A 23496-nucleotide genomic window follows, 5' to 3' on the forward strand; every position below is an offset into this window, starting at 1 on the left:
TCATGTCAAAAATCCATTTGATCTAAAAGTGACAGAGGAATTTGGAGCAATATCTTGATCTGTTATCATTTAATCTAGTCATTTACTAGAATTGCTTGCCATGTTTTTCTGGCATAGTTTTCCTAGCACACTTGAAATATGCTGATTATCTCTGAAACACATTACGGTATCAGGGGATTGTGGACTGTGTGAGATAAATTAAAGTATTTCTATTATCACTGAGCTGCATAGTTGTTGTGAAATCCTCCCGTATTCATTCCTGGACTAAGATGCCAATGGCAGGGGTGCTTTCATTCAAATCAGTGTGTTCTTTGAATCGTAACTGGCTATCCGATTTATGACTCCAGCACAATGGTGTTGAACAAGCACGGACCCGTCTATGTGTGTTTGCTTCACCGCTATTTATAACTCATTACATAACGTATGGTTTAGTACACCCTGCCCACTCCGCAGAAAAGAGGAATAGAACATTTAGCAAATAAACTGGGAATTAATAAAGAGGGGTCACAAAATATAGCAGATGCTGTAGACTGAAACACAAAGCAAAGAGCTGAAGGAATTCAGCGGGTTAGCCCACATGTGTGGAGGGAAATGGACAGTCAACGTTTCAGTCCGGAAGAAGGGTCTCGACCTGAAATGTTGACAGTTCCACTCCCACCACGGATGCTGCCTGACCGGCTGAGTTTTTCTCCAGCGGTTTGTTTTGTGCATGAGAAATAAGAAATATTCAGTGGGTTCAGGGCAGTAGTAAAGTGGAAGAGAAAACTGGCACTGGTTCAGATGGAGAGGCGAGTGGGAGAGGTGGCATGACTTTGTTGGGATGGTGCTGTTGAAGAGAGTGTGCTTTGACTGGGGAATGTGCGCCAGTTCAAAGAGCAACTCACATCTGGATGGCTTAGTTTAGTTTAGATTAGAGATACAGTGAATCCCCGCTGACCAGCGATCCCCGCACACATTAACACTATCCTGCACACACTGGGGACAATTTGCACATCCACCAAGCCAATTAACCTACATAACTGTATGTCTTTGAATTGGTTCTTGTGTCTGTGTCTCAGGTTCTTGTGACCTGCTTCACACGCTCCTTGATAGCAAAGGGGTAGGTCACCTGGCTCTCCCTTTTTAATTCATCCACAGAGTATCACCACACTGGCAAGGCCAGCATTGAACCCCATCAGAAATGGTCCTACCATCAAGATAATGGGCTGCTAGTTAAGAGTCTCCCATAACGTCTGGAGTAGTGTAGAAGGCAGACCCAGCAAAGATGGTAAAGTGGAGACACAAGGCTCTGCAGATGCTGAAATCGTGCACAAAATACAAACAGTTTGCTTTAGTTTAGTTTGGTTTATTGTCACGTGCACCAAGGTACAGTGAAAAGCATTTTTGTTGTGTTCTATGCAGTCAGCGGAAGGACTATACATGATTAAAATCAAAATTAAAATCAAGATACACAATAAAAGGCGGAACTCAGAAGGTCTGGCAGCATCAGTGGAGGGAAATGTTCAGACGACCCTTTTTCAGACTGATTGAGTAGAAGGGAGAAAGCTGGCAAAGAGAGGTGAGGGGAAGGGGTGCAGCAAAAACGGGAGAGGGGTAGAGGGGGAGAGGGGGAGAGGGGGAGAGGAAGAGGAAGAGGAAGAGGGCATTCTCCTGCCTTCTCCCCATAACCCATGACACCATTACTAATCAAGAATCTGTCAATCACCGCCTTAGAAAATCCAATGACTGCGGCAATGGATTTCATAGATCCATATCCAAAAGCCTCTAAAATGCCCCTATTGTTTCTACCTCCACCACCACCTCTGACAGTGTGTCCAGGCAATGAACGCTTATATAAAAAAAACCTGCCCCAGTTGGGGGGGGGGGGGGGGGGGGGGGGGGAGATTAAAGAGGAATCTGAGGGGTATTTTGTTTACACAAAGGGTGGTAGGTTTATGGAAGAAGCTGCCAGAGAAGGTAGTTGAAGCAGTTACTATCATAAAGTTTAAGAGACATTTGGACAGGTATGTGTATAGGATAGGTTTAGTGAAATATGGGCCAAGCGCAGGCGGGTAGGACTGGTGAAGATGGGGCATGTGGATGGAGTGGGCAGGTGGGGCTGAAGGACCCGTTTCCTCTCTGTATGACTATGATTATAAACAATCCAAAGATACAATTAGAGTAAACAAAAATAGCATTTCCTTCCATTACTGAACGACTACCAGCCCATAGCACTCACGTCCATCATGATGAAGTGCTTTGAAAGGTTGGTCAAGGCCCACATAACATCCAGTCTCCCCTCTACATTTGACCCATTCCAGTTTGCATACCGTCCCAACCGTTCCACTGATGATGCCATAGCAACAGCACTCCACCTAAGCCTGGCTCATCTGGAAAACAATAACAGTTACGTGCGGATGCTGTTCATCGACTTCAGCTCCGCCTTCAACACAGTCATCCCCCAACACCTGGTGAATAAACTCGGCGAAATAGGCATCAGCACCCCACTATGCAACTGGTTACTGGACTTCCTCACCGACAGACCACAGACAGTAAGAGTTGGCAAAAACTCATCAGAGACCACCATCATGAACACCGGGGTCCCACAGGGATGTGTGGTGAGCCCTCTGTTGTTCACGCTGATGACACATGACTGTTGTGCCAAACACAATTCGAACCACATCATCAAGTTCGCAGATGACACAACAGTGGTGGGCCTCATCAGCCACGATGACGACTCAGCCTACAGAGAGGAGGTACAACAACTCATCAACTGGTGTGACATCAATGACCTTCAACTCAATGTCAATAAAACAAAAGAAATAACTGTGGACTTCAGGAAGAAACAGACAGCACACACCCCACTCACCATCAATGGCAGTGCAGTGGAGTCTGGGAGTTACTGGGAGTGCACATCACAGATGATCAGACATGGTCCACCAACACCATCTCCCTAGTCAAGAAAGCACAGCAACGCCTCCACTTCCTTCGACGGATGAGGAGAGCCGACCTCCCCCCTTCTGCCCTCACCACTTTTTACAGGGGTGCCATTGAGAGTATTCTTACCAGCAGTCTCTCAGTCTGGTATGGCAGTTGCTCTGCTGCTGACCAGAAGGCCCTACAGAGAGTGGTGAGGACAGTGGAGAAGATCACCAGATCACCCCAACCAGCAATCCAGGACTTATACCCATCTCGCTGTCGCAAGAGAGCAACCAATATCATCAAAGACACCACCCACCCAGCACACAAACTGTTCACCCTCCTACCATCCGGCAAGCGCTACCGCAGCATGCAGAGCAAAACCACCAGATTCAAAAACAGCTTTTTCCCTCAGGCCATCAGACTACTCAACACACTCAAGAAAATTCCATGAACATTACACAAACAAAGACCAACTGACTGTCAAATTAACTTTAACTCAATGTCTGCAGGATGCTATTTGCACTTTTCTATATTGCACCTTTTATTATTGCACCTTAATAACATACCTCAAAATTGTACTACACTCTGGCACACTGTGAATATTTTATATAATGTCTATGTCCATTGTCTATCTTTATTGGTATATTGTCTGTCTGTGTTATAAATATTACTTGCACATTGGAGTATGGGGAAACACAATTTCAATCCTCTGTGTAACTACTTGTTGCATTATTTGAATTGACAATAAAGTTTACTTTGTACTTTGTACTTTAATTCCTTTCAGTTTATTCAGCCTCATTAAGTTTGTTTCATGTTATCATGATTAATGACTCACTGGGATTGGTATTGCAGGTAATTCTAGAGAAATGGTAGACCATCAGACATTGGGATAAAGACCCTGGAATGGGAATTACTCTATATTCTCACCGCAAAAAAAAAACCAAGTTCTGCTTTTTCATTGATCCTACTTATAATGGGATCACTGCCAATAATACTTATCAATGATGCAAGTGATAAACGAAACATCCATTTCTAATAACTAAGTGGCACCAGAATTACTTGGAAAGAGAACTTTTTCAACTTTGGAGAAGTGCTTCTGGCTAACCAACTCTTACTCAATTCAGTGTGCCTGGAAAACTGCCTTATGGTAAATGCCTCCCATTAATCGTTTCTATTCCCACAATCACGAGAGAACAAAAGTGGTTGAATGAGATTTGATTTTAATAGCGACTGCAGAATTGGTCTGCAATTTTCCAATTCTGTGAGTAAATAGTGCAGAGAAAAGTTTAGATAAATCAGGATGGATTTTCTAGGAGTTTAGGAACCAGAAACAGGAGTAGGTCATTGAGCCCACTCCATTGAGCCGACATTGAGCTACTAAAATTGCTACCCTCTCCCATCAGGCAAAAGATATAGAAGTGCGAAAATGCACACTACCAGATTCAGGGACAATTTCTTCCCAGCTGTTATCAGCCTGAAATTAGGCTTTCTTATCTTAGTTTAAAATAGCCGACCTCTATTCTGGGACTGTGCCCATAATTTCTAGACTCTCCAGCTTGAAGATTTGGCCTCTCCATATCAAACCTCTCAATCAGATTTTTTTATGCTTCAATGGGATCACTTTTAGACCTTAGATTTTGGACATACAGCATGGAGATAGGCCCTTCGGCCCACCAAGTCCGCGCCACCAGCAACCATCCCATCTACTAACAGTATCCAACACACTGGAGGCAATTTACAATATTACCGAAGCCAATGAACCGAAAAACATGTATGTCTTTGGAGTTTGGAAGGAAACCAAAGCATACTTCATACTGACAGCATCTGTAGTCAGGATTGAACCTAAGCCTCTGGAGCTGAAATGCAGCGACTCTAATGCTGCACTACTGTGTCGCCCTGTGTGTATGATGGTGAGAAAAGACTAAATCTCATTCAACCTCCCCTCATGGAACAACTCCTCAACACAGCGAGTGCACCAAGTTTCATTCCGATCGGTGGTCTATTGTAAAAGTTAGCGATGTTTATAAATTTTAAAAACCGCGCGTGCACAGGTCGATCTCCTCTCCTGCCAGTCAACGCCGCGAGGATTGTTTTTTTCCTGTCATTCCGCGGGACAGCCCGCCCCTTCCTCCGCCTTCGCATCTTTAATGAAGCTGAGGGAGGCAGCGGAGGTTTCCAACTGGACGCAATTTTCAGAGGGACCGGAAGCGGCCCGGCGCGGGAGATGTTGCCAAACGGAAAGCAGCTAATCTGATCCTGGCGGAGGAGAACGTCCAGCGAACAGCACCCACTGTGAGTCCCCATCGCACCACCAGCTCCAGCCCCTTCCCCTCTGGTCCCCTTTGCTGGCTCCTGTCCCCCTCCCCCACAATCCCGTATTTTCTCCGAGCCCTCTGCCCCCACCCCCACCCCCACACCCCTACCCCACCCCCCCGGCCCCCACGCCCCTCCCCACACCCCTGTTCCCGCCCCTTCCCCCCCACAACAACCCCACCCACAACTCACCCCCACCCACAACTCCCCCTCCCCTCTCCCCCCCACTTTCCCTGGGATCATTAATGAACCTATCTATAAAACTAAAAGTCTCACCTTGACCACTTCCTGTCTGCGCTGTATATTGATTTTAGACAAAAAGCTACCCTATTTTGCTATGATTTTTGGCCATCTTACTCTCAGTCCTCCTCCGCTGAGGCAGCCCCAAGGATTTTTCCGATCGATTAAAAAAAGTTATGAGTGTTTAAAAAATCTTGAGATCAGCTGATTGGTCCTCTCGCCTGTCAATTGACATGATGAAGGTAACTCCCCTTCCAAGGGGTGCAGCAATATAAAACCCCAGATGCCTGGACGTGAGTCAGTCACTCTAGAAGATCGCGAGGGAGAGGCCACGACTGTGATTCTAAGCTGTGAATCAATTGAATTGTGAGTCTGCAATGTACTTGCAATAAATGATTTGATAGCCCTTAATGAAAATGAAATGAGTTGTTTGGCCTGCCCTGTGCTTGAAACTGCAATGGAAATGGGAATGAAAATGCAATGAGCTGCCCATGCTCAAGTCCAAGAAGGAAAGGATATCAATCATAGTTAGGTGGATAAAGTGCAGGAAAATGTTTTAAAAATTAAAAAGCTCTAGGTGATGCAGAGGTGAAAGCAAAACAGAAAATTCTGGAAAAACTCCACAGCTCCATCAACATCTGTGGAAAGACGAAGAGCTAACGTTCCAGATATAATGCGGATAGGGTTACGATATACTGGAGGTGAGAAAAGGCGCAAATAAATCAGGGCCGGCAACAGATGACCGCAGGAAGGGTGGAGCTCACAATGGCCCATTGTTGGCTAGGGAAGGTATGATAACAAGAGGAATACTAGGATGCAACCAGTGGAACTGGCAGGACGACTATGTGGGGGGGGGGGGGGGGGGGAGAGAAGGGAGGAGAGGTAAAAGGGTGCCGACCCAATATGTCACTAAATCTATTGTAATACTGAGTGACAGATCTGGCTTGAAGGACAGAATGGCCTACGATCCTCAGTCATTTCAATCTTCCAGACTAAGAGGAAAGACCTGATTTACCTAGATCTGCAATGGACAGCTTTACTTTTATTCTCTGCCCAGCTCACAGGGAGCGGCACGGCGGCACAGCGGTAGAGTTGCTGCCTTGCAGCGCCAGAGACCCGGGTTCGATCCGGACTACGGGTGGTGTGTGTACGGAGTTGGTACGTTCTCCCTGTGACCGCGTGGGTTTTCCCCGGGTACTCCGGTCTCCTCCCACATTCCAAAGACGTACAGGTTTGGCTTCTGTAAATTGTAAATTGTCTCTAGTATGTGGGATAGTCCGCTGGTGATCGCTGGTTGGTGCGGACTCAATGGGCCGAAGGGCCTGTTTCCAAGCCGTATCTCAGAAGTCTAAAGACAGGCAGTTACAGTCACCCAGCTTTCAGCTGTACTATTTCACTAATTTCTGGTCAGGTTTTCACATCAGTGTTCCAGGGCTAAGTGTTCGGCTGGCAACCGGAAGGTAGCCGGTTCGAATCCCGCTTGGAGTGCATACTGTCGTTGTGTCCTTGGGCAAGACACTTCACCCACCTTTGCCTGTGTGTGAATGTGTGTGAGTGATTGGTGGTGGTCGGAGGGGCCGTAGGCGCAGATTGGCAGCCACGCTTCCGTCAGTCTGCCCCAGGGCAGCTGTGGCTACAGAAGTAGCTTACCACCACCGAGTGTGACTGAGGAGTGAATGAATAATGCGATGTAAAGCGCCTTGAGTATTAGAAAGGCGCTATATAAATCCCATCCATTATTATTATTATTATCAGCAGATGGGCAGAATGCAATCACACTTCCCACTCAGTGGAAATGGTGACGTGCAAGGAAACACCATCTGACAAAAAGAATAGGTGACGTTTCGGGTCTAGACCCTTCTTCAGAGCCGAAACGTCAACTATTCCTTTTCTCCAGAGATGCTGCCTGACCCGCTGAGTTACTCCAGCATTTTGTGTCCATCTTCGGTGTAAACCAGCAACTGCAGTTCCTTCCTGCACGTTCAGGTTATTAACCTTACTGTTTGCAAACCTGTCATAGCTGTGGTGTCAGCATTTTGGGGAATTTAGCAGAAGTCATCAGAATAAGGTACAAGGTGCACATGCATTCAATGACCCATGGACTAATGCAGAAACAAAAGTCACCCCATTGACAGCTTGCCGTATTGCAATGAGGTGCACAGCATTGAGGCCCCTTCACTAGAACGAGCCCACAGGTGCAAACGATCCATCAGCTCTTTGTTTTAAGGTGCATAGGGGTCTAATTCTACAGTTAACCTCAGGACCCTTGATTGCAGCCTTTGTACCGAACGGATTGTGCAAGCCTGCACGGACTCGGATAGATGTTCACACTTATGACGATTGTGAAATCCAACAAAAAAATACCACACACGTCTGCAGAAAAGTGTTACTTCTGTAAAAGCAGCACGGGTCTTCCTTCCTGTGGTAATTCCTCTAGACATACTGATTGCAAAAATGAACAAAGTCTTGCACTGACTAGAACATCATTTCTTGTAAACAGGCATTAGTTCTCTATAACCATATTCAACAATCTAATTCCAAATTGTATGTTTCTTTTGTCCATTGAATGCTTAGAACATTCAACAAAAGTGGTTGAAAGTCTTTTCTGGGTTTATGCTCAAGCTGGCTTGTAAGGGTGCAGCCAAAATAAGCCCCTCACTGCAAAGATCCTCTTGCGTAAGACAAGTTTTACTTAATCACATCTCCATCAATGTCCGTACTCTGGGAATATACTGTTATTATTCAAAATTGTCACCAGTGCAATTATGTGTTGGAAGGAACTGCAGATGCTGGTCTACACCGAAGGTAGACACAAAATGCTGGAGTAACTCAACGGGTCAGGCAGCATCTCTGGAGAAAAGTAATAGGTGACGTTTCAGGTCGAGACCCTTCTTCAGACTGAGAGACAGGGGAGAGGGAGACTGAGCACAAACCATCCCATAGAAAGGGAATCAGAAGAAGGGTACCAACCCAATTCGTCCATGTTCTCCAGAGATGCTAAGTGACCCGCTGAGCTACTCCAGCACTTTGTGTCGTTTTTGGTGGAAAGTGAAGACTCGGTTGCAGCTTAAATTTTACTATCAAGCAAAAACAACTGATGAAGTCACTTCAGGAAAGTACTTATTGCTTCAGTATGGCTTTAAGCCCAGTGAAGGACCAAGGAGGCAAATGCCTGAAGGATTGGTTTAGGAGATCACAAATTAACAAAGTGCTGGCTTTAGATGAAATACAGACCAGATTAACCCATAATATTACCTGAATTCCAAGAGTTAAATTGGAAGCAAAGTTTACACAAGTTGTGGGTATGTGCACTGTAATTTAACGTGGAGGTGGATTATTCAGTTGAGGCATTTGAGGTAGTAAGGTGAGGTGAAAAAAAATACTTTCATTGATTGGCATGGTCTAAAAATAACAAACAAGCTTTGCAGGTCTGAAGTTAGGAATTAGTTTAGTTTAGTTTAGAGATACAGCGCAGAAACAGGCCCTGTGGCCCACCGAGATCCACGCTGACCATCGATCACCCATATGCTTGTTCTATGTCATCCCACTTTTGCATCCTACGCACTGGAGCAATTTACAAAAGCCAATTAACCTACAAACCTGCATGTCTTTGGAATGTGTGAGGAAACTGGACCACCCGAAAGAAACCCACGCGGTCACAGGGAGAACGTGCAAATTCCACACAGATGGCGCCCATAGTCAGGATTGAACCCGGGTCCCTGACGCTGTAAGGCAGCAGCTCTGCCGCTACACAACACTGCCACCCAGAACTCATTTGAACTGTCTTCTCCAAGTGGCAATTTAAGGCCCTGTCCCACTATACGAGTTTACCCAAGAGCTCTACCGAGTTTAAAAAAAAAATCAAACTCGTGGTAAGTACGTAGAATGCACGTAGTGGCTACGTCGGAGCTCGGGACGTCTCTTAGCGGCTTGTAATGCTAACGGCAGGTACTCAGAAAACGCGGTAAGCTCGTGAAGTTTTTTCACCGTTGAAAAATGTCCACGAGAGCCCCGAGTACCTACGAGCGGCTATTACTGTAATTCTCCGAGTTCGAATCAGGGGAAACGCGGAAGAACTCTTGAATGACCTCATACAGTGGGACAGGCCCTTTAGGCAGGGTTAATTGCTCAGTTGAAATATGAGACGGATAGATTGTGTTTATCCCAGCGGCAGTGGCACAAAAACTTGCCTTTATTCAATGTTACAAGTTACAGTTCAGTCACAGCTTAGCCAGAGGCAAAATGGCCTTGTCCCTGAGGGAGCCACAATTGATATAAGTGCTTCAAGGTGGGACCAAGGTGAAGCTGGGAGAGCTGCTGCCTCACGGCGTCAGAGACCGGGTTCGATCTGACCTTGAGTTCTGTCCGTGCGGGTTGTCGGGTGTTGTACATTTTCTCTGCGACTGCGTGGGTTTCCTCCAGGCAGGGGGGGGGGATCTACTGTGAAACTAATGAAGCCTCAGGGCCCCCATCACGGAGAGGCCCCAGAAGCATATACTTTCGATTTAATCCCACAGCTCCTCCCATGGGGAGGGGCTGCTGCCGCCGTGGGAGCGGGAGGGCAGGGCAGGGCTCGGGCTCGACGAGATTTAGTGAGGTACAGTTTAGTTGAGGCGAGGCATAGTCAAGGTGAGGTTTAGGTGTGAGGAGAAGTTTGGTAGTGAGGTATCGTCGAGGCGAGAGGTTTAGTGAGGCGAGGGGATTAGTCGAGGTGTAGGTGTGTAGGTGACGGGAAGTGAGTGTAGGTGAGGTGAGGAGAAGTGGGTGTGTGAGCTCAGGAAGGGAGACCGAGGTGCTGCTGAAAGACGAGCCCACTGCCTTCTGTGGCAGAGAATTCCACAAATTCACAACTCTGGGTGAAAACATTTTTTCTCATCTCAGTGCTAGGCAAAGAGACATTTCAGGTAACATTTTTTGTAAAGATTTTTTAGCTGTATGAGGCCATTTAGGGAAACATATAAGATTATTAAGGGTTTGGACACAATAGAGGCAGGAAATGTTCCCAATGCTGGGAGAATCCAGAACCAGGGGCCACAGTTTAAGAATAAGAGGTAGGCCACTTAGAACGGAGATGAGGAAATACGTTTTCACACAGAGAGTTGTGAATAGACAACAGACAATAGGTGCAGGAGTAGGCCATTCGGCCCTTCAAGCAAGCACCGCCATTCAATGTGATCATGGCTGGCCATCAACAATCAGTACCCCGTTCCTGCCTTCCCCCCATATCCCCTGACTCCGCTATCTTCAAGAGTGGATTGGCAGTGGACGCCAAATCTCTGGAGGTTTTCCAGGGATAGATAGAGTTAAAGATAGCAGAGTCAAGTGATATGGGGAAAAGGCAGGAATGGGGTACTGATTGTGGATGATCATAGAAATGACTTTTGTCTATTTCATGAAATATATATCTTTTGGGGGTTATTTTACTGCTTATGTGTTGTAAACAAATCTAATCTTCTGTTATGTAAACTACCAGCAGAAAGCTTGAGAATCACTTTCAATTTATTTTAAATGCTGGAGCTTCAAGGGGGCGTAGCCAGCCTGTCATGGAACAACCATGTTGAAGAAGATAACAGTGGTTACTCAGACCTCGTTGCTGGTTGTGAAAGGGCCCCCATAACAGTTCAAGCTTCAGGGCCCCAAAAATGTAGGTCCGCCACTGCCTCCAGATACTCCGGTTTCATTCCCACATCGCAAAGGCAAGCAGGTTTGTGAATTAATTGGCCTCTGTAAATAAACCCACATATGTGGGGAAGATGGGATAACAGAACGAGTGTAAATGGGTGATCAATGGTCAGCATGGGTTCAATGAGCTGAGGTACCTGTTTCTGTATCTCTAATTGGCCCCTGTGAAAATTGCCCCTCGTGTATGAGGAGTGGATGAAAAATTGGGATAACACAGAACTAGAATGGACGGGTGATCGATGGTCAGTGTGGACTTGGTGGGCCGAAGAGCTTGTTTCCATGCAGTAGCTTAACTAAATTGAACTAATTAAGAAAGCATCTTGCATTTGCCTGGAACCCATTGGGAAATTGCAAAGCACCTCACAGTTACTCCAATGAGTTTGAAGTGGAGTCACGAATGAAACACGAGAGCAAGTTTGTGCATCGCAACCAAATGATCTGTTTCAGTGATGCTGGTTAGTGATGTGGCCACAAGAGAATGTACTTCCTTTTCACTCCTCTGAAGCAGTGCCAAGGATCATCACAAAGATTCAGAAGATACAAAATCATAGTGAAGTATTGGCAATAACATTTTTATTTATATATTGAATCTGTGGATCCTTCTCCAAGTTCTCAACTCAAACAATGAGAGTGAGTATTGTCACTCCAAGTAAGTACTGTCACTTGGACCGCATCTCCAAGAGTAAGCATGGACTTCATTCTAAATCCCAGAGAGGTACTGACACACTGATTGAAGATAAAGCTGGATATTAATCCACCTTACCTTTGTTATTTATGATGCAACCAACCATTCATTACCTCTGTTTAAGAAGGAACTGCAGATGCAGGAAAATCGAAGGTAGACAAAAATGCTGGAGAAACTCAGCGGGTGAGGCAGCATCTATGGAGCGAAGGAAATAGGCAACGTTTCGGGTCAAGACCCTTCTTCAGACCCTCTGGATCCATTACCTCTGGGTCCATTTTCTACCTTTTAGATAGGTACATTGATGTTCAGAGAATGTCTAGTTTAATTTAGTTTAGAGATACAGTGCGGAAACAAGCCCTTTGGTCCACCAAGTCTACGCCACCAACATCCCCTTCCACCAAAATTATTCTATACACTAGGGACAATTTACAATTCTTACCGAAGCTAAAAAACCTCTACATAGAAACATAGAAAATAGGTGCAGGAGGAGGCCATTCGGCCCTTCGAGCCAGCACCGCCATTCATTGTGATCATGACTGATCGTCCCCTATCAATAACCTGTGCCTGCCTTCTCCCCATATCCCTTGACTCCACTAGCCCCTAGAGCTCTATCTAACTCTCTCTTAAATCCATCCAGTGACTTGGCCTTCACTGCCCTCTGTGGCATGGAATCTTGGAGCGTGGGAGGAAACCGGAGCCCCCAGGGAAAACCTACATGGGAGAATGTACAAACTCCGTACAGACAGCACCCGTCATCAGGATCGAACCCGGGTCTCTGGCGCTGTAAGGCAGCAACTCTACCACTACACCACTGTGCCGCTTGGAGGGATGTGGATAATGTGCAGACAGATAGAAATTGATCTTGGCATCATCTATGGCACAGACATTGTGGGCTGAAGGGCCTGCTCCGACGGTGTACTGTTACAGTATATGTTTAGTTTAGTTTATAAATACAATGTGGAAACTGGCCGTTCGACCCAGCGACTCCTCGCTGACCAATGATCACCCGTACACTAGTTCCACGTTATCCCAGTTTTGCATCCTACACACTAGGGGAAATTTTACAGAAGTCAATTAACCTACAAACCTGCACGTCTTTAGAATGTGGGAGGGAACCGGAACACCCAGAGAAAACCCATGTAGTTACACAGAGAACGTGCAAACTCCATATAGACAGTACCTGTAAGTAAGATTGAACCCAGATCTCTGGCGCAGTACTGCTACGTCTAATTCTATAACCGCACCACTCTGCTACCTTGCGAACTATGTTCTTCATTCTTTTCTACCTATCCACCTAATTGCAGACTGGACTTTTTCCTAGTAACTGCAGTGCAACAAAGCTGCAAAACTATACTCTGCACCCTGGTATTTTCTCTTAGCTCCAACCGTCGTATTCATGTATGGCTTAATTGCATTCAGGAACAGTATTATCTGGTTGGCTAGTTCGTAAAATAAAAACTTTTTGCTGTATCTCAGTACGTGTGACAATAATAAACCGACACCGATACCGATACCAATTAAAATTACTGTGGGGAATGGTCTTTCAAAACCATCTTGATATTTTCAACATCTGAGCACACATGACTAGTGAAGAGGAACGTCATAATGATTTTCTTTTGGTAGCTCGTAAATACCCTCTGTAAGTAGAGCACATGCTGGGTGGGGGGTAGTCAAGGGGAAATAGTTTCCATCCCAAATGCTCCCCTTCACGAATGAAAATATTTCATAATTTCCAATGGGCAAAGGCAAGAAAATCCTCCTTTTCTCAGTGAGAACACAATGGGGGTTCCCCATCAGAGAGAATGGTGCTAATCTGCTGTGAATAAGATTCATTATACTGGGCTAGTTTTGGTTTTTGTGTTGATAATTTTTACTTATTTAAATTTCTGCTTTAGATGCTGTCCCCAAAGTATACAAGCAGATAGATGGACCTCTACAAATCATAACGTGGGGACCGCACAGTGGCGCAGCAGTAGAGTTGCTGTCTTACAGCGACAGAGACCCAGGTTTGATCCTGACTACGGGGGCTGTCTCTATGGGGTTTGGACAGTCTCCCCATGTCCTGCGTGGGCTTTCTCAGGGTGGTCTGATTCCCTCCAAAGTAGTACAGGTTTGTAGGTTAATTGTCCCTAGTGTGTGTAGGATAGTGTGAGTTGCGGGGGTCACTGGTCGGCATGGACTCCGTGGGACGAAGGGCCTGTTTCTGTATTCTATCTCTGAACTAAACTAAACTAAATTAAATGCAAGGGTTAAAACAGGCTTTTTAGCTAAAATAGACATGTTTGCTAACAGTTCCTATGTCGAGCAAGCAAACTCGCTTAATAACATTGTCACTTTAATTATGGCTATTGGCAGATCAATTTCCCTCCTGGGATAAATAAACTTCTATCGTATCGCATCCTATAATTAAGTAGTTAGGAAAATAACTGGGATTACTTGAAGAACTAATAAATCATGAGGCTTTAGACTTCAGAGATGCAGTGTGGAAACAGGCCCTTCGGCCCACCGAGTCCCCACTGGCCAGCATTCACCCTGTACACTACCGCTATCCTACACACTAAGGACAATTTACAATTTTACCAAAGCCAATTAACCTACAAACCTGTACATTTATGAAGTGCAGGTGGAAACCAGAGCACCCGATGAAAACTCATGCAGTCACAGGCAGAACGTGCAAACTCCATACAGATAGCACCCATAGTCAGGATCGAAGCCAGGTCTCTGGCGCTGTAAGACAACCGCTCTACCGCTGCGCCACTGTGCCTCCCTAACGCCGTCAGATTATGCAGCCTCAGGGACATACAAGTTCCAAGACAAGGCAAACTTTAGAGTGATATGGGCCAAACGCAGGAAGGTGGGTGTAGCGAGATGGGGCATCTTGGTTGGCATGGGCAAGTAGGGCCGAAGGGCCTGTTTCCATAATGTATGACCACAGTTACTCAGCTAGGCTATGGGAATCAATAATCTATTTTTTGAAGTTATAAAAAATGCTTTAAAAATGTAACACAGTTGAGGGTTTTGCGTAAATGGTAAGGTTTACCCGTGGTCAACATAATCTTTATTAATAGCGGTGGCATTTCTGGACAGGGTAGGCTGACAAGGAACTTCCATTGCTAATCCAGTTTGGTGTCTAAGATTGGTGTAAGTGACATTTCATTCACAAAGCTTATAAATAATGATAAATATCTAAGAAACTGCTGGAAATCTGAAATGAAAAAATAAAAAAATTGCTGGAAACAGTTAGCAAGTCAGGCCGCATCTGCGGGAAGAGAAACGGTGCAAATATTTCGGGTCCAAGGTCCTTCCTCAGAACTGGGAAAGGCGAAAAAAATAATAATTGTTTTTTCTCTTTTCTGGTTCGGAAGCAAGGCGTTGATCTGAAACACTAACATTTTCCACAGGTACCACCTGACCTGCTGAGTGTTTCCAAAATGTTCTGTTTTTTACTTTGGAAATATATAGTTGGCTTCTCCTAACACTGGTTCTTGGGTTAACCCAACTCCTTATCAACTCTGTGTGGAGGTGGAGGTAGCCTGCTATAGGGACCTTGCCTTCATAATTTTGTCCATATGGATAAACTACAATCACGAGACGCTGACTATTGCCTTCACGGCATGAGGGTTTAAATCGTGTGAAATTACGTTGGAGACTTTTTTTTTTCTGCTGTGTATCTCCTGTGTTTTCTGTTCTTTTATCAGGCTTCCTGTGTTTGAAGATGATTGATTTCAGGAACAGTAGGGGCATGGAATGTGGGAGAGTTTAGTGGAGGGCTGTATCTAAACCATTTCAGGAACAAGGAAGGCATAGGTTAAGAGGTGCAGAAACCATGATGGCTGAGATGATCACCAGCAGATGCCTGGTAAAACCCTGAATCACTCACCTCTCTGGGGAATATGACTCCAAAACGCCCTCACACAACAGAAACTCTAAGTATCGGACATTCAAAACCAATATAACGCTCATTCTCTTCAGAAATGAAACCAGAACCTAAAGCTGTTCATAGAGTGTTCATAGATAACTGGGCCTGTACTCGTTGGAGTTTAGAATGACGAGGGGGAATGTCATTGAAACTTACACAATAGTGAAAAACCTGGATAGAGTGAATGTGGAGAGGATGTTTCCACTAGTAGGGAAGTCTAGGATCAGAGGGCACAGCCTCAGAATAAAAGGATGCACCTTCAGAAAGGAGATGAGGAGGACTTTCTTTACCCAGAGGATGATGAATCTGTGGAATTCATTGCCACAGACGGTTGTGGAGGTCAAGTCATTGTGTATTTTAATAGCGGAGATTGACAGCTTCTTGATTAGTAAGGGTGACAAAAGTTACAGGGAGAAGGAAGGAGAATGGGGTTGAGTGGGGAAAGATAGATTAGCCACGGTTGAATGGCAGGGTAGACCTGATGGGCCAATTGGCCTAATTCTGCTCCTCTGACTTATGAACATGAACTTATAGAGTCATAGAAACATAAGCACAGAAACAGGCCCCTCGGCCCAGCTTGCCAATGTTGACCAAGGTGCCCCATCTACACTATTCGCACCTGCCCACATTTGGCCCATATCCCTCTAAACCTTTCCTATCCATGTACCTGAAGGGGAGAGACAAAATATTTCCCAAAATTGCAGCAAGATGAACATTCCTACCAATTATTTTTTCCAATGAAAGAACAAAATGGGTCCTCAGTAAAGGTTTTAACCCATTAACCGTTGGCATTGGAGATCGTCAATACTTACAGATTCTGGTTTGAAGAATCAGATGCAGGGATACAAAGATATTTCATGTCCTGCCAAAGGAAAAGAAACACATTAATAGTGGAGAATTAATTATCCCAACCTCTTTGTCTGTCTTCCAAACGTATAGGAGGGGATTCATTGCTTAACCCAATATTAGATAGTCTGAAGAATGGTCAACCCCAAACGTTGTCTACCTATTTCCGATAACGGACACTCCTCGACCCATTTATATCCTCCAGAGGTTTATTTCCCATTGATTACATTGATAGCAATTATATGCCAGCAATGGACCCAGTCAGTGTGTTCCCCAGTAGGTTCAATTTGTCTTCCTTGCCGAATGCTCTTTTAGCATTGTGGTAGCTATCACTTCCTACGTTGTAAACGTGCCCCACCAAACCTGTGTTTGAAACCATCCGAGTATGCAACAAACACATCTGCAATCAGTCCATGAGCTGAGTGGGACTCCATCATTTGCAGAATTTCCTGTACATGTATCATGTCAAAACATGAAAATACTACATCCAACATTATCGACATCCTGAAGGTTAGTACTGACCAGAAATCTAACTCAACCGGTACATAAATACTGTGGAAATACTGTATGACCAAGCTAAAAGGTGAGTGTCTTATTGTAAATAACTCCCTTCCAGATGTCCCGAAGCATTTTTCACCGAAGATAGGTACAAAAAGCTGGAGTAACTCAGCGTCTCTGAAGAGAAGGAATGGGTGACATTTCACTTCGAGGCCCTTCTTCAGACTGAAGTCTTCTTCAGTCTGAAGACCTTTTCTCCAGACATGCTGCCTGACCCGCTGAGTTACTCCAGCATTTTGTATCTTGCTTCGGTATGTCAGGAGCATTTTGAAAAGGTTATTGACCTAAATAAATGCAGCTCCTATAAGCTAAGAATCCTCAACCATCTCGACAAGGTTGCCTGATTGATTAGTATCCCATCCGTCCCCCTGAGACTATATTCACTCTGACACACTGTCATCGCAAAATGTACCATCTGCAAAATGCACCAACTGTTACTAACGTAGGCTATTCTAACACCATCTCTCAAAGTCCCAACCACCACCACTAAGAATAATAAGGGCAGCATGGGGACAACCCAATGTACCAGATCCCCCCTGTGACACACACCTCCCTGATCTGGAAATACATTGCCATTCCTACATCATTGCTTGGTCTAAATCACAGAACTCTCTTCCGAGCCATAGATAGATACTGCACACAAGAATTGTCACAGTGACAGTGGTGCAGCTAATAAAGCTGCTGCCACACTGTGCCAGAAACCCGGGTTCAATCCTGACCTCGGGTGCTGTCTATGTGGGGTTTGAATGTTCTCCCTGTGACTGTGTGGGTTTCAAGGACCGAAGGGCCTTTTCCATGTTGTATCTAATATCAATGATTCAATGAAACAGACCATTCAGCCATCACATGCACCCCATTTATTTTAAATATACCTATCCTAACCGCATTCGGTTTCCCCACATTCGTATCAACATCCCCTCCCTAACATTGTACCACTCTCTCACTCACACACAAGAGCAATTTACAGCAGCCCATTAACCCAGTGACCCACATATTGTGGGAGGAAACTAGAGCACCTGGATGAAACCTACATACTGTAGTCATAGGGAGAACTTTAGACTTAAAATTTTAGAGACACAGTTCGAAAGCAGGCCCTCCAATCCACCACCGAGTCCACACCAGCCAGAGATCATCCTGTACACTAGCGCTATCCTACAAACATGTACGTATTTGGCATGTGGGAGAAAATCGGAGCACTCGGAGAAAACCCACGCGGACACAGGGAGAACGTCCAAACTCCATACAGACAGCATCCGTATTCAGGTTTGAACCCGGGTCTCTGGCATTGTAAGGCAGCAGGGCTACCACTAGGCCACTGTGTCACTCCCGAGAACAGGCATACTCCACGAAGGCAGCACCAGAGCTCAGCATCAAAATCATGTAACTGGAGTTGTGAGCCACCATTTCTACTGGCTGCACCATTGTGGGTCATTGTGTCATAGAGTCATACAGCTTGGAAACAGGCCCTTTGGCCCAACTTGCCCACACTGACCAACGTGTCCCATCTACACTAGTCCCACCAGCCTGCATTTAGCCCATATCCCTCTAAACCCGTCCTATCCATGTGCCTTTCAACATGTTTCTTAAATGTTGCGATAGTACCTGCCTCACCTACCTCCTACGGCAGCTCACTCCATACACCCACCACCCTTTGTGTAGAAAAGTTACCCCTCAGGTTCCTATTAAATCTTTCCCCCCCCTCACCTTAAACCTATGTTATCTAGTTCTCAATTCCCCTTCTTTGGGCAAGAGACTCTGTGTGTTTATTTGATCTACTCCTCTCATAATTTTGTACACCTCTCTGTGATCACTCCCCATCCTCCTGTGCTCCAAGGAATGTAGTCCTAGCCTGCTCAACCACTCCCTACAGCTCAGGCCCTCGAGTCCTGGCTGCATCAAGGTTGACGTCACTCTGCTAGAGAGTAGTCTCCTGAGTAAAAAAGTGGCAGGAATGATATCCAGTAATGCTTCTCCTTGTGGAATATCCGAGCAATCTGTAGCATGGCAGTGAACAGAGGAGTAACATGCAAGCATAGCATTGAGGTTTTAAGATGCACAGCATTGCAGGGAACAAGCTATGGAAAAGTAGATTGAAAAGTGACTGTAAAGCACATCAGGACAGACTGAGAGGAAGTGAGAAGTGCCTTAGGAAAATAAAAGTCATTTGTTTCTCTCGTTCTGCAGTCGTTATTCGCACTTTGGCAGTTGCGAGACATGACTTCAGGTCAATGCCAGTGAACAGCGCTCAGTCACAGAGTGCACAATCACGAAAGCCCACAGCACTCTTGCACAACGCTCTCCAGCTTGGCTTGTCCTGGCTTCTGGAGCCGTGTATCAGCTGCCGTCCTCCAGTGAACCTGGAAGAGTACCGTGTAGTGTAGCTTCGCTCCTTAGGCTAGTTTGGATCATGCACCAGTTGCCAAAGAAGGTCATGTTCGGAGAACATTCTTGAAATCAGAAAAAAGAGAGTGGCTGCTCCTTCCATGTCACAGAAAGATGCATCCATTGTGATTTAGGCCACTGGATATACTTGTATCTCCTAATTGACAACAGGTCACCTGTATTGGTGATAGGACACCTGTGTTGGCAACAGCTTGCTTGAGTTGGTGATAGATCACCTGGGTTGGCAATGGGTCGACTGTGTTGGAGACAAGTTGCCAGCTTCAGTTTAGAGATACAGCATAGAAACAGGCCCTTCAGCCCACCAAGTACTTGCCGACCATCAAAAACCCAAACACTATTTATCCCACTTTCGCATCCCATACACTGGGGTTAATTTACAGAAGCCAATTAGCCTACAAACGTGCACGCCTATGGAGTGCGGAAGGAAACCGGAGCACCCGGAGAAAGTCCACGCAGTCACAGGGAGAATGCACAAACTCCACAAAGACAAGGCCCAAGGTCAGGATTGAACCCGGGTCTCTGGTGCTGTGAGGTAACAGCTCTACCGCTGTGCCACTGTGCAGCCACACCTCCAGTTGGTGACAGGTTGCCTGCATTAGTAAAACATGCCTATGTTGATGATGAATAGGGTGCCACTCAATGCCCCTCGCAATACCTATCATTTATTTCAGTTTGCTGACCACATTTTTTCACAAGAGCAAATAAAAACTGAAAACACTAGAAATACTCAGTAGGTCAGGCCGTCAGGAAGAGAAACAGATCGGATGTTTCAGGATAAAGACTCGTTGTCAGAACTTCATCTATTCTGATGAAGAGTATTCAACTAGAAAAGCCCACCCTTCATCTCTTTCCACAGACACACCATGAACTGCAGAGTATTTCTGCTTTTATTTTAGATTCCCAGCATCTACATTTATTTTTTACCTAACATTTGATTTTGTCAAGATGTGGTCCTTTGTTAATCAGAAATTATGGCATAAATCCATCAATATGAACTCATAAGTTCAGAAGGATGAGGGGAGACCTCATTGAAACTTACCGAATAATGAAATGTCTGGATACAGTCAACACGGAGAGGATGTTTCTGCAAGTGGGACAGTCTGGGACTAAAGGGCACACTCAGAATACCTTTAGAAATGAGATGAGGAGGAATTTCTTGAATCAGAGGGTGGTGAATCTGCGGAATTCATTGCCGCAGATGGCTGCGGAGGTCAAGTCAATTGATATTTTTAAGGCAGAGATTGTTAAGACTTGATTGGTACAGGTTTCAGGGGTTATGGGGAGAAGGCAAGAGAATTGGGTTGAGGGTGAAAGATAGATCAGCCATGATTGAATGCGGAGTAAACTTGATGGGCCGAATGGCTTAATTCTGCTCCTAGAACTCGATCTCAACGTGTGAGATATTGGAATATGAATCTCTCGGAGTAAACGGACTGTAAGGAATATTGAATTATAAGACATGGTGTGGATACCCTCTAGTGGGAATATTGGAGTGTAAATCCCTCATTTTGGACTCCCCTTGTGAAGTATTGAAGTATCAATCTCGTGTTGTGGATTTTTTTGCATCGAATAACAGTGTTTAAATCTCTCAGGGTGCTTTCTCATAATACCAGCAGATAAAAATCACCATTACCTGTTGAATTAATGTCTTTCTTCCAATTGCCCTGTACAAATGGCAGCTCACTTATCATCCTCTGATCCTTTTATAGAATTGCTTAAGACACTAGAGGTGTACATCTACAGAGGGACAATTACAGTGTGTGCATAAAGTAAGGCAATGAAGGCATTCGTATACATTGAGCCACTGACGATCTGCAAGTACAATAGAATATTAAGGAAATGCATGTAGAATAGGAAGCTGTGCATTTACATGTACAGTGGTGTACAGATGATGCATATGCACAAGGGGCATTGGAAGCTTACGTATACAATGGGACACTGAAGAGCTTTAATGGTCACACTACATGTTTACACATTGAGAGCTGGGAGACAAAGTGCAGTCCAGAAGAGTCTGAGACGTTTTCGCGGTGGTGCAGTAAAATGCAACAGAGGGTAGAACTGGGAAAATGAGAGAGGCGTTTTGCTCATGATTCCACCATCTGAGGTATGTCTCCATTTTACTGCTCCTCTGCAGCATCTCCTTAAAGTATACCTACTTTGGAGAAGATGGTGGAAGGTTGCTTTTCGGACTGGAGGCCTGTGACTAGTGGTGTGCCTCAGGGTTCGGTGCTGGGCCCCATTGGTGTTCGTCATCTATATCAATTATTTGGACTACAATGTACATGGCATGATTAGCAAGTCTGCAGATGACACAAAAGTAGGTGGTAACGTAAATAGTTGTCAAAAATTGCAGCAGGATTTTGATCGGTTGGGCTGATGAATAGTTGATGGAATTTAATAGAGAAATGTGACATTTTGGAAAGACTACATTGGGCAGGACCTACACTGTAGGGCTCTGGGGAGTGTTGTAGAGCAGAGGGATCTAGGAGTGCGGGTACAAAGTTCGTCGAAAGTGGAATCACAGGTAGATAGGATGGTCAAAAAGGCTTTTGGCACATTGGCCCTCACATCAATCAGAGTATTGAGTATAGAAGTTGGGAGATCAAGTTGCAGTTATACAGTATAAGACGTTGGTGAGGCTGTATTTAGAATATTGTGTTCAGTTCTGGGCACCGTGTTACAGGAAAGATGCTGTAAAGCTGGAAAGGGTGCTGAGAAGATTTACGAGGATGTGGCCAGAACTCGAGGGCCTGATCTACAGTGAGAGGTTGAGCAGGATAGCACTCTGTTCCTTGAAGCCCAGGAGGATGAGGGGTGATCTTATAGAGGTGTTCAAAATTATAAGAGGAATAGATCAGGTAGGCGTACAAACTCTCTTGCCCAGAGTAGGGGAATCGAGAACCACAGGACATAGGTTTAAAGTGAGGCATAACAGATTTGATTAGAACCTGAGGGGTAGCTTTTTCACAAAAAAAGGGTGCTGGGAGGAGGTAGTTGAGATGTACTATCGCAACGTTTAAGAAAAATTTAGACAGGTACAGGTAGGTATAGGGCAGGTTTAAAGGGGTATGTCCCAAACCAGGCAGGTGGGACTGGTGTAGATGAGGCATATTGGTCGATGTGGGCAAGTTGGGCCGATCGGCATGCTGTATGACTCTATGACTCTCTCTGACAGGAGCTCTGCAAGACCCTTTCTCACTGCTCCCCTTCTGTGCTTCTTGCTGCTCTGGTGTTGATCAATCAAGTTCTGACCCAGACCCAGGCCTTGTCCCGCCCTCCACCTCTCTTTTCCAGTTTTCTCCCCCCTACTCCAATCTGTCTGAGGAAGTATCCCGACCCGAAACATCGTCTGTCCATTGTCCCTGCAGATGCTGCCCGACACCCTCCATCGCTTTGTGTTTCCAGCCTCTGCTGTTTCATGTGTCTGCATAAAAAGCTTGGAGCAGCTCCCACTAGTGCGGCAGCACCTGCCAAATGACAAACACCCTTAGGAGAAGATGGGGGAGTGGGGAGTTGTTTCTGGATGGAGAGGGAGTAAACAGTGGACTGTGTTTTATTTTTTTTAAATACTTCTGGAAAAGCTAAGTCACAAGCCGTTTCCTGATCTAATCTGACTTGAGGAAATACAACAGACTCCCAGCCTGAAGAAGGGTATCGACACGAAACGTCACCTATTCCTTTTCTCTAGAGATGCTGCCTGAACTGCTGAGTTACTCCAGCAATCTGTTTCTATCGTGAGGAAATACAATCCAGGTGTGCAAGTGACAGCTTCCAAACTAAAGAAAAATGTTCAATTGGACTATCCAGCCGAGTGATTGTGTATACGATTCAGGCAGGGCCACAGACTGGTAAAGGAATTCACTTCTGTAATGGGTCAATCCAGGGACGTGGCTGCAGAAAGGGGATCCTATGTAAAGATTGAGCATCAAAAAGGGAAAAACTACTCGCT

The 23496-nt window shown here is 45.3% G+C and overlaps 1 protein-coding gene and 1 long non-coding RNA gene across 2 annotated transcripts in view; one reads left to right on the forward strand and one right to left on the reverse strand.

Moving 5' to 3' along the window:
- Window positions 1-23496, reverse strand: part of dusp22 (dual specificity phosphatase 22) — an 83496-nt gene that overhangs the window by 25725 nt on the left and 34275 nt on the right. Inside the window, exon 5 of the mRNA XM_033035819.1 lies at window positions 16553-16602. Within this exon, the coding sequence (XP_032891710.1) occupies window positions 16553-16602 (50 nt within the window). The remainder of the gene's footprint in view (window positions 1-16552; window positions 16603-23496) is intronic.
- On the forward strand, window positions 1891-21864 carry LOC116982552. The gene is made up of 3 exons (XR_004414490.1): window positions 1891-1903; window positions 13924-13925; window positions 21714-21864. It is a non-coding gene; the product is annotated as an uncharacterized LOC116982552 (long non-coding RNA).

This window comes from Amblyraja radiata, chromosome 17, assembly GCF_010909765.2.
Source record: "Amblyraja radiata isolate CabotCenter1 chromosome 17, sAmbRad1.1.pri, whole genome shotgun sequence".
NCBI lineage: Eukaryota > Metazoa > Chordata > Chondrichthyes > Rajiformes > Rajidae > Amblyraja > Amblyraja radiata.